Here is an 11367-nt window from a genome sequence, read left to right on the forward strand (position 1 = left end):
GGCTTCGTTGGGGAAATCCTGGTCTGAAGTTGTTGAGGTGTCAGGAAGTTTCACTCACTCGAGCATGCCTTCACTATAGATAAGCATCAAAATTGTTATATTCCTTTCATACACATCCAATCATTTTAGATCTATAGATTATTGCATGAGACGTTGTACAAACTCATGGGTTTTCCGGTAATTCTAGATACATGTTTGAATTTTGGTTTTTTGTTTGTTTAAACCATCTATCTCCTTCACTTATAATCATTTATGATTTATCATTCAATTAGCGAAGCATAAATTCATTCAATTTCATGTTCCTAATATTAATCAAATTAAATTCCTTTGTATTTTAGCAAAATTATTTCTATTTCTACGTGTTTAAGGTATTCACCATTCTAGTACAACTGTTGCAGTAGAATCACAACAGACTTTTTTTTTTGCCTCTATCCTACCCTTCAAGCATCATGACTAGAACTATCTGTCTAGCTATTCAACTCCCACTGGCAAAGAAAGCATGAAAAACATTGAAGAAGGAGGCACATTTAGAGTTGGTTGAGGGTCATTCACAACTTCCAGAGCACAATTCTTAAGAAATTTCTCTAACTACTCAAAATGGGATCAGGGCCTCCCTTATGGGCCATATTGATCTAAAAGTACCACAAACACTACAAGCTAAGAAGTGTTGCTTAGATGCAGTAGGGTTATATTGATGGTGTAGCTCCAAAACATGTCATGATTATAGAATTTGTGGTGCCACACTAGAACTAGCTACCACCATACGAGGAATCTTGGAATAAAATGGTATTAATGGAACTAACTCATAAATTTCTTTATTTCTCAGGTATTTATTCACCGTGTTTTCTCTTGCTAGGCTCTGTGCATATGGGTCATATTATTTTGAATTTATTTGCTAATAAGTGCTATGTGTGCATAATCTGATCTATGTTTGCAATATAAAAAATGCTACTCTCTTTGTTCTATCCCTGTTGTTGTGGTTTTAGTTCATGAACTAAAAGAACGGGGGGGGGGGGGGTATTTCGTATTGGTGCAATAACTATAACTTAAAACAAAATTGTATGTTGTCTTACTAAGTCAAAAAAATGGTATGCTATTGTCAAGTTGACGGTGCTTGTTGCATCACTAGACTGACTAGAATAAATGACCTGCCATTGCAAATAACATTTTTGGATGAACCTACCATACTTTCATGTAAACATTGCCATCTAGGTTCGTAATTTCTACCATAGTGCCATTTGTCGAATAGATTAGCATGATGTTAAGCGAATTTAATGTGTGCATCATTTTGATGGATTTTATCTCGCAAGAGATAAATTTTGTTAGTCTTTTGAAACTCTATGTGAACAGCCTCTAACATATTACAAAATGCTCCTTAATTCTCTTGCAACTTTTTTTAGCATATAAGAGATTGCTCAGAAGGATGTATGTAACTGTTTTTACACAAGCAAGATGCACCCACATTCGATCTGAGTTGAAGAATTATCAAATCTACGGGTGGGGGTGTCCACCCATGCCTACTACCAACGTGAAGGGTGGTCTCTTGCGAGAGACTGCAAGCCCTGCATATTTCTCCTCCGGAACTCGCTGATTAAGTTGGAGTTGTTTGTCATTGGTGCTGCCATCAACTGTTCGGCATACACCGACATGTGCTCGAACGTCAGATGTTGCACATACCGGTTGTGGTTGTTGGAAGGGAAGTCAAAGTCATTGGCTCCTGGACATGTGATAACAATGACGCTAGATCGCTATCTCGATGGTGGTCTATCTTCTTGTTGGTGTGTGTGCTTCATGTAGGTGGCCATGTGGGCCGATCCGCTGATGGTAGATCGTGTTACATATGACATCGGTGCCCTTGTTGAGGTTTTATCCCAGTTTTTCACCAATTAATGAGATAAGTGATTTTGTTTTGGAAAAAAAGTGTTACTGAGAGAGTAGGATATGTGTACATGTAATAAAATCACTAGAAAAATGTGTGCTCTCAATCGAAACGGAATTGATAATTCTCAGCTATTTAAGAATAAGCTTACAACTCAATCAAGTCCTACATCATTGGATTTTTTTTTAACGTACGTACCCCTTCGCTCGTGACCTCAGGCGATTAGGGTTAACTGCCTCCCGTCGGCAACCGCCTCCGATCTGGCCGCCTCTGTGGCCTTCGGGCCATGGAGGTGGGGCAGATCGCGGCCCTCATCGGTGGGAGGGTTCTGTTTCCCAGTTTTGGGAGCTTCGTTTCCCGTCTTTAGGGCTTTTGTTTGTAGGGGCGGCGCTCAGGTGGTGGTGGCGGCGCCTCGTACAATAATATTTCCCCGGCTTCAACCCCATCTCGACGGCGACGGCGAGAAGCTTGTGGGTATGGTGTGGTCTTCGAGGATTTTGTATGGCTGTGGGGATCTTCGGATCGTCAAGGAGCTTCATCGGCAGTTCATCCTACTTCTTCGTCTCCGGGACGGATGTGGTCTTTTTGACCCGTTCGGCGACTTCCGTCCGCAATCAACAACGTCGGGCTGGCTCGGGGAGGAGCGGCAGCGGCGGCGCGCCATCGACACGGTCTGGAGGTTGAAGATGAAGGGCTTCTCAAGGATCTCGTTGTAATTTTCGTTTTTCTTGAGCTGCTTTGTACTGTTCGGTGTTTCTTTTAATGCCAGTGTCCTATTCAAAAAAAAACTGCAATTTTTTAGACTACTCATGAATTACAATATGTGTTGCAACTTAGAGCATCCCCACTCGTTGGCGCTCCCCACGCCCAAATCCGGCGAAATTTTCGTCCGGATTGGATGAAGATTTAGCGTGGGGAGCGCCGAAGTTCCAGCCGTCCCCCCGGCAGGAAACCCCCAACCTCGACCATTTGACATATTTCAAACAAATTCAACATAAAATTTAACAAGTTCGGCAAACAAGAGGACGAGAATTGCTGAAACAAATTCGGCGATAACAGTACAATGTTTAACAAGTGCTGAAACAAATGAAGCACACAATTTCACAATTTTTCAAACAAATTAAGACAGACTAGTTGGCGTCGGCGTTGGCGTTGCCTCGGAGCCTCCATATGTGCTCCACCGAGATCATCTTGCGGCGGCTGGTGCATTGTAGAGTCTCGAATCTCCTGGCGCATAGCAATGAAGGCGGCCCATGATGGAGGCACCTGGTGATTAGGGCTGTGCAAGAGGACCCTCTCTCTCATATGGTGCTTCTTGCTCGGTCGGAGGAACCGGATGCTTTCGCTCATCTTCAATAATCATGTTGTGTAGGCACACACGGCGGTTCATCACCTCCCACATCTGATCTTTGGACCAAGTCATAGCGGGGAACCGGACGACAGCAAATCTCTGTTGTAGGACACCAAATGCTCGCTCGACGTCTTTTCGGCAAGCTTCTTGTTTCTTGACAAACTCGCAAAGTTTGGGGGTGCTAGGATTGGAGATCGTTTTCACAAATGTTGCCCACTTTGGATAGATACCGTCTGCAAGGTAGTATCCTTTGTTGTAGTGCCGACCATTGATCACATAGTCCACCGGGGAGCATGACCCTCAACAAGCTTGGAAAAGACCGAGGAGCAGTTTAGGACGTTGATGTCATTGTTGGATCCGAGGCATACCAAAGAAAGAGTGCCAAATCCAAAGATCATGGGTAGCCATCGCTTCAAGTATCACAATGCAGCCTTTTTTGTGACCCTTGTACATTCCCTGCCACGCAAACGGACAGTTCTTCCATTGCCAATGCATGCGATCAATGCTTCCAAGCATCCCCGGAAAACCTCTAGCTTCATTTGTTGCAAGGATCCTCCGAGTGTCTTCGACGATGGGTGATCTCAAGTAATAGTCCCCGAACACTGCTATGACGTCCCTGCGGAACCGGTAGAAACAATCAAGGGCGGTGGACTCCGCCATGCGAAGATAGTCATCTGCGAGTATCACCGGGAGCTCCATACGCCGACATCCTCATAGCCACTGTGCACTTCCGCGGTGACGAAAATCCAACCAAACCGAGTGCAATCCGCCTTGCATCCGAAGTAGGGATCAAAGTGGCGGATGGCATACACAATTTCCGAAATAGCTTTCGCTCATCCTGAAACGACGCCGGAAAACACTCTCACCGTGCAATGGATTGTCGGCGAAGTAGTCGGCGTACAACATGCGATAGCCCTCCATTCGTCGTCTCGCTTGCACTTCCGGCGACCTCGTGCCGACCCACCACGCCGACGAGTTGCCGGTCCGCCGTACATGCTTGCCAAGCAACCAAGGATCATCATGTGCTCCTCGTCTTGGGCGGCTGCTGCCATCTCTTCTTGCATAAGCTCGACGAACATCTGCTCCTCCTCTTCGTCCGAGTCCATGGCCGGCGAGGCAAATGGACGAACACCGACGGGCGTGGTCGAGGCAACCCGAGCCGCGAGCGACGACGAGCAAGCGAGGCCGGAAAACGAGGCCGGCGGAAGAGCGGCCCGGATAGGCCGTCGTCCAAACACGGCGGAATATAGGCAGGTGGGGAAGGAGTGGCGGCGCAATCTGGGCAACAAGCCGGCGGGGTGGTGCCGACGGCGAGAGAGATACGAGGGGTGGGGGAGATTTTGAGCGACGTGGCGGTGGGGTTCGTGCGTCGAGTCACCGACAGATCGGGCCCTTCCCCGCTTTCACTCGTCCGGAGTCCCCGAGCGCTCCCGGGGGGACGGGGATGGCGTGGGATCGCCGGATGGATTTAGGCCCAAATCCGAACGAAAACGAGGAACCGGGGCGCGGCGCGGGCGATTACGCCGTCCGGATGGAAAAAACGCTCGCCGGGGGCCTCGTCGGGGGGACGAGTGGAGATGCTCTTACACGACAGAAGTCAATTCCTGAACCCGTCGACGCCATCGTGACGAGGACGACCCTGCTGGATTCCGGAATCCTGGCTTAACTGTCGAACAAATCCCCCAAGCTCCACCGCAACGCCGCTCCCAAACCTAACCCTAACGCCCCGAGCCCCAGACGGCCGCCATGGTGAGCGAGGCCGCCGACGCCGGCATCGAGCGCGTGCTGTGGACGGAGGCCGAGGTCGCGGCGCGGGTCGCGGAGGTCGCCTCGGAGCTCGCGGCCGACCTCCGCCGGCTCCCGGACCCGGCCGTCGTCGTGGGCGTCGCCACGGGGGCCTTCCTCTTCCTCGCCGACCTGGTCCGCCGCGTCGACGCGCCGCTCGCCGTCGACCTCGTGCGCGTCGAGTCCTACGGCGACGGCACCGAGTCCAGCGGCCGGCCCAGGGTCACCGCCGACCTCAAGGTCGACGTTGCCGGGAAGCACGTCGTCGTGGTTTGTGCCGGACCTCGGGCCTCTCTCTTTTTATTATTATTATCCTGGTCTGTGCGGCGGCCACGTTCGTTTTGACGCGCGCGACATTAGCCCCCTTGGCCTGGCATTTTTCTGTGGTTGTTGCTTAAGGGGCAGTGGTCCTATACTAAGGTTTTTGGGTCGTGCACCCGTCAGAACTGAGGAAGATTGGTTGGTTGTCTGCATGAGTGGACTGTTTGTTAATTTTTCCGAACCTTGCATATAACTATATAAGCAACATATAATTGAATTCATAGAAGTGATATTGGTCCTTTAAATCACCCAAGTTTAGTTTGGTCATGCCATCTGAATTGGGGTGTTCTATTTTTTTTTTTTTTTACTTTTCGGCAGAATTGAGTTTGTTCAGGGTTGACTAGTTGCTGAATTTAGTTATATCAAACATCATTACAAGAGCGGGGAAAATTTAAGGACCAAACATTTGTTCTCTGTTTGATCCCTGGTCGTAAGGACCTAGTGCCTGCCCTCTGTTGACCCGGGTAGTCAGAATGGATGTGAGGAAGAGGCAGATAGGAAGGGAAGCGGTCGGATCAGGGAAGAGGATGGTCGAGGAGGAAGGGAGGAGGATATGATGGAAGACACAGACCGGCAACTCCGAGAATGGTGTCTGGGCGAGATAGCAGTGCTGCTGATGTGGATGTGCTCACCACCCTGGACGGCTAATACAAGCTATGTCCCAGGCCTAGAGGAATGACCTGATCAGTTACTGTTGCCCTGCCTTGCAGCCGGCAGCGACTGGAGAGGAAGAAGTAAGGCTGTAGTGCGAATGCAGTGATGACTATGCTTTCCTTACAAAGAAAACAATTCTCTTGTACATGTTACTTGCAAGAACATTGCTCTTTTTTTCCCCACTAATCTCTGAATGTTTTAGCATTGGGATACGTAGAACACTAGTGGTCAATTCGTATGTGAATAGCATCTTTTGATAACACCTCTCAGTTGTATACCTTGGAAGTTTGGTAACTTAGCACCTGAGGTGATGAATCAGTAACAATAACTCGTCAATATGTAAAAAGTCTCCAGGGCTATTGGGCTTTGAGCAGTAGGATGGCCTTGCAACTGGCATATATTCTGGTAGGAAGATCAACTGAACTTACACGATTCACATTGAAACATATCTCTGCAGCACCCCAGTGTAAAATGGAAGCAACACATAAATTTTACAAGTAGTGTGTCCACCATTGGGGCTCTATGTTTTATTTGGCTTGCCTAGCTATCATGCATTTGGAGTCCATGTTCTGGTGATATCTGATTATCTTTTCACTGATGACGGTTTTGTATCTTTGTAGGTTGAAGATATTGTGGACACAGGGAATACTGTTTCCTGTCTTATCGCTCATTTACAAAAGAAAGGAGCATCATCCGTATCAGTTTGCACTTTCCTTGACAAACCAGCAAGAAGGACAGTCAATTTTCAGCTAGTGGGGGATGGAAAATTCTATAGAGGCTTCGAGGTACAAATATCACTCACCTTTAACATTGTGCTATATGGCATGAAACCAAACCTGATTAGTCTTTATTCTACCTGGTAACATCAGTTATGTTCACTATCTAGTTTGTCTCTTCCATTTATAGCAAATGATTGTGACAAGCTATCCACAGTATCGGTCCCTTAATTAATTGCCAAACTGTCTCTGTTTCTTTTCAGTGCCCTGATAGCTTTGTTGTTGGCTATGGTATGGATTACGCCGAGCTGTACCGGAACCTGCCTTATGTTGGAGTTCTGAAGCCTGAGATGTACAACAAGAAAACAAGCAATTAGACCGGAGGGCCGGCAATACTCACAAGACTTGCAAGATCGCCGTAATTGAAGGATTACAAAAAAGTGGGTTTAATATTTTTGGCAACTGGTAGTTAAGTTTTTTGTATAAAAAGAAGCATACAACCTTTCTCCATATTGGGCAGAGGGAAATATCCCGTTTCTCTGAACAGCATAACAGGAAGATACCTTCACATTTTGCCCATACCGCAATCAGGAAGAAAAATCTGTGTGGTGGTAGGACATGTTATCTCTTCGATATACTTTGTGTGAGTGGAGTACTCAGCTCACACCTGGTTAAAAAAATCGAGTTGCAGAAAAGGAAATAATAGGAGTGATTGTACTATTTCAACATCTTGTCTCATTGGCTAAACAAAAAGAATTTTAAGGATCTTCTGCTCAGTTTTGTCACGTTTGGTTATCATGCTTCGTTGAGAATAACAATTACAGGGGCTTTGGATCTAAATCCTGGATCTGCAAGCCGTTAGAAACTTTGAAACTGTTTTTGGTCTTTAGTTACTGTTATTGGCAAACCATAAACAAACAGGAACGTGCTTGTTTTCGTGTGGAGCGTGCCAGTCCATAAGCTCTGTGCCACTAACGGCAATCCGTGTGGAACGTGCCACTCCAGAAGCACTGCGCCACTGACTGCAATCCGCTTGCTCTGTTTGGCTCATTGGCTGCCGCTGCGGCCTCAGCTCCGCCATGGCGACGAGCTTCTTGTCCGCCACTGGCACCTCGTTCCTCCCCGTCCGCCGTCTCTCCCGCCGCAAGCTCACCGCCGCTTCCTCAGGTCCGTTCTCCTCCAGACCGCGCCGCTCACCATCCTGCTCCCTTCTTCCTCCCGAACACCGTCGCTCCTCCACCTCTTGCTCTTCTCCTGCCAAGATCCCCACCTCCAACCTCCTCTCCTCAATCACAGCCGCCTCGAGAACCCTCCTCTTCCTGCTCGCCGCCTCCCTCCTCGCCCTCTCCGGCGTTCGCCGCCCCCTCCCGTCCCTCGCCGCCCCTCCCCCACCTACGCAAGAGACCAAGGGGCAGGAAGAGGAACCCAGCGACGAGGAGCAGGAAGAAGCGGAGGAGGACGAGGCCAAGTGGTTTGAGAAGGAGGAGGAAGAGGTGGAGGCGGCCTGGATGCAGCCGAGCGACGACGAGGAAGAGGAAGAGGAGGACGACGAGGTCCAGATGTACCTGGAAGTCCTCAGCGAGGACCCTGGCGACGTGGCCGCGCTCAAGTGCCTGCTGTTCGCCAGGATGCGGCGCAAGGACTGGGGCGGCGCGCTGGGGTACGCGGCGCAGCTCCGGGTGGCCGAGCCCGGCGAGGTGGAGTGGCGGCTCATGGAGGCGCTGCTGCACGAGCTCAAGGGGGACCTCGCCCAGGCCGAGCGGCTCTTCCAGGAGGTCCTCGCCGAGAAGCCGCTCCTCGTCCGGGCTCTCCATGTGAGTGTACAGTACACACGCTTTCTTTCTCATCAGCAGTTTGCTGTTGTTGATATGATGATTAAACTGGCCATATTCTAAGAGTATTATTAGGGAAATTTGGGAAATGAAATTGGTACTGGAAGTGGCAAATCCAGGAGAAGAGTAACTGTACCATGAGCATCTGTTGCAAATCGTTGTACTGTTTCTCAAGTTGCAACAACTTGTGGATGCGAATTTTGTTTCGGTGCTGAAGGAAAAACACAAATTCCAATTTCTCATACTGTCGATAGGTGGTCAGCTCGAATGCTTGGATTTTGAAAAATATTCTTAGGTGCCATCCCGTAGATTTGCATTCGGTTCAGAGAAAACAAAAGGTCAGCCTTGCATTTTGTGTAGTTCAAATCTGATCAGCCTGATGCTACCATTTGAAGAATAGTTTCCCGTGCCTGTCCGTAGATTTGCATTGACCTGGCCTTGCATTTTGGGTAGTTCAACTGCCATGAGCATGGATGGTAGCATTTCAAGAATTCTCTTTGGTGCAAGATTTGCATTGGATAGAGAGAGAACAAAAATTGGCTTTGCATTTTGTGTACTCCCTTCGATCCATAATAAGTGTCGGGGTTTTAGTTCAAATTAGCTCAAATTTAAACTAAACCCCCAACACTTACTATGGATCGGAGGGAGTAGTTTAAATGATTGTATCTGTAGAATATAGACACTATATAACCAAGTACTTGTACTTAAGAAATGTTTGATGTGCATTTTTATTTCAGTCTTCTTGCACCGTGCAACATGCATTGCTGCAACTAGCCATTTTGATTTAATAACATGGATACCTCGTACGTGCTATTATCCATGGATAATAGTGTAGTACTCAATTATTTTACACTTAAACTCAGGCTTTACTGTGTGTACTAGAACTACAAGTGTAGCTGTTGTTTTCCTGACCCTCAACATTTGCCAAATTATTTTCCACTTTAACTCACTCTTTACTGTGTGTATTCTCTCATGTGGTACTAGAACTACTAGCATAGCTGTTGTTTTCCTGACCCAGCATTTGCCATTCTTGCAGGGACTCGCACTGTGTATGAGTAAAAGATACGAAGGTCCAACTGTTTTTGAGATGCTGGAGAAAGCTTTGCAACTTGCAGTGTCGGAGGAAAGGGTCCCGGAAGAGCGCAACATAAAGCTTCTGATTGCACAGATGCATGTCGTCAAGGTAACAAATGACACCCAGGTTCTGATTACACAGTATTTTTTACTAAAAAAAAAATCTAAATGGAATTACCGGCATCACAGGGCGACCTAGATGTTGCATCAGAGAAATTGCAAAATCTTATTAACGAGGACCCCCGGGATTTTCGACCTCATCTTTGCCAGGTATTCCTTGAGCATCTGCGATTTTGATATACCTTGGGTTTCAGGCTCCTTTCATTTTGACCCTGTTGTGAATTCTCTGTGTGCTGTGTTTCTACTTTGCAGGGCATTGTATATGCACTTTTAGACAAAAAGGAAGAAGCAGATGAGCAATTCGATTCGTATAGAAGCCTTGTGCCGGATGAGTTCCCAGACAAGAGTTTTATCAATGATGTTATCTTATCGGCCAAAATGGAGTCAAAAGATCGGCTACAAAAGGACTTCAGATCCGAGTTCCTATCTAGAAAATGATACTCCTGATCTTGTTTTTTCCTTACCTGAACGAACTGTATCATACTTAGTCATAGTTCTAGATAGTTAGGGTATTGATACAGGTGCAACAATTTTTATACGTGAAAATGGAATATGACATGAGTTTCTTGTAACCAATTCGCTGTACTTTTAGCTCATCCCTCAAATGGAGGAAATGACCTTTCGGGCATAAATGCGTCGTTTCATTAGCCCTCTTCGTCTGAATTGAGGCCAGAGTCCTAAACCACTACCCCAAGAGAGCTGAAACATCGATGGGCATGGCAACCATGTTTGTCATGTCACTCTTTTCCATAGGCTCAACTCGCGGTTGCTGACTTGTGTTGTTTTAATATCTGACGTGAAGCATACTTGTAACAAAAGAATCACTGAATCAAATACAGAGTAATAAAGTTGGAACAAGTTAGTAAAACGGTGATGTTATGCTGGATGAAATGATAACAGGCGAGGCGTTAGAGCATCTCCACTCGTCTCCCCACAGAGCCCCCCACGGCCACTTTTTTTCATCCGGACGGCGAAAAACGGCCCAGTCAGGCCCCCGGTTCCTCGTTTTGGTCTGGATTTGAGCCTATTTTCGTCCGGACTCCCCATGCCATCCTCGGTTTCCGGGGTCTCCCGGGGACTCCGGATGAAGCTAAACCAACCGCCCACGCCCACGTGTCTCCTCTTTCGTCCGGATTCCCCGAGCCATCCTCTTTTTCCCAGAAACGCCGCTTGGGGAGCACACGACTGGAAATATACTCCTTCCCACGCCAAATCTTCCTCCAATCCGGATGAAAATTTCGCCGGATTTGGGCGTGGGGAGCGCCAACGAGTGGGGATGCTCTTAGTTTTGCCTGTTGTCCTGTTGAGAAGAATGTTTGATGTTTACAATTGCTGTATGAAAAATACGACTCCATTTCTTCTGATTACTGATTAGCAGCCAAAGTACGGCACGGACCTGCCGTGCCAGACCCGGGCAGTCCGGAGTTGCGAGCCAGCAAACGAAGCAATTGACATACATCAATCTAATCCGTTCGACACGGCACAGCTAATCGTTTGAATTGCCGTGTCAACTGGCCCATAGCAAGTGGCAAGACCGACTATAAAAGCACACCCACGGCTAACACTTGACAATCAAGCCTACCAAAGCACAACAAACCAAGAAGAGAGAGCGAGCAAGAGTTCAGGCAAGCAAAG

The 11367-nt window shown here is 47.6% G+C and overlaps 2 protein-coding genes across 2 annotated transcripts; both read left to right on the forward strand.

The window, feature by feature from the left end:
* Nucleotides 1–4952: 4952 nt before the first annotated feature.
* LOC124647439 (hypoxanthine-guanine phosphoribosyltransferase-like) lies at nt 4953–7482 on the forward strand. The gene is made up of 3 exons (XM_047187385.1): nt 4953–5285; nt 6611–6775; nt 6970–7482. Exons 1-3 carry the CDS (start codon nt 4977–4979, stop codon nt 7081–7083), a joined length of 588 nt encoding a protein of 195 aa, XP_047043341.1. The 5' UTR covers nt 4953–4976; the 3' UTR covers nt 7084–7482.
* A 261-nt stretch (nt 7483–7743) lies between these two features.
* LOC124647849 (protein SLOW GREEN 1, chloroplastic-like) lies at nt 7744–10304 on the forward strand (the record flags this gene model as incomplete). Its single annotated transcript, XM_047187714.1, has 4 exons — nt 7744–8520; nt 9575–9721; nt 9802–9882; nt 9985–10304. Coding segments are annotated over 4 exons (1191 nt in total), but the record flags the coding sequence as incomplete, so codon positions are not given.
* Between the last annotated feature and the right edge of the window lie 1063 nt (nt 10305–11367).

Source organism: Lolium rigidum, chromosome 4 (genome assembly GCF_022539505.1).
Source record: "Lolium rigidum isolate FL_2022 chromosome 4, APGP_CSIRO_Lrig_0.1, whole genome shotgun sequence".
Classification (NCBI taxonomy): Eukaryota; Viridiplantae; Streptophyta; class Magnoliopsida; order Poales; family Poaceae; genus Lolium; species Lolium rigidum.

Coding starts and splice junctions, on each gene's coding strand:
- LOC124647439 (XM_047187385.1), top strand. CDS start 4,977: ATGGTGAGCGAGGCCGCCGACGCCGGCATCGAGCGCGTGCTGTGGACG. Junction 5,286..6,610: donor CCGGGAAGCACGTCGTCGTG/GTTTGTGCCGGA, acceptor GTATCTTTGTAG/GTTGAAGATATTGTGGACAC. Junction 6,776..6,969: donor AATTCTATAGAGGCTTCGAG/GTACAAATATCA, acceptor GTTTCTTTTCAG/TGCCCTGATAGCTTTGTTGT.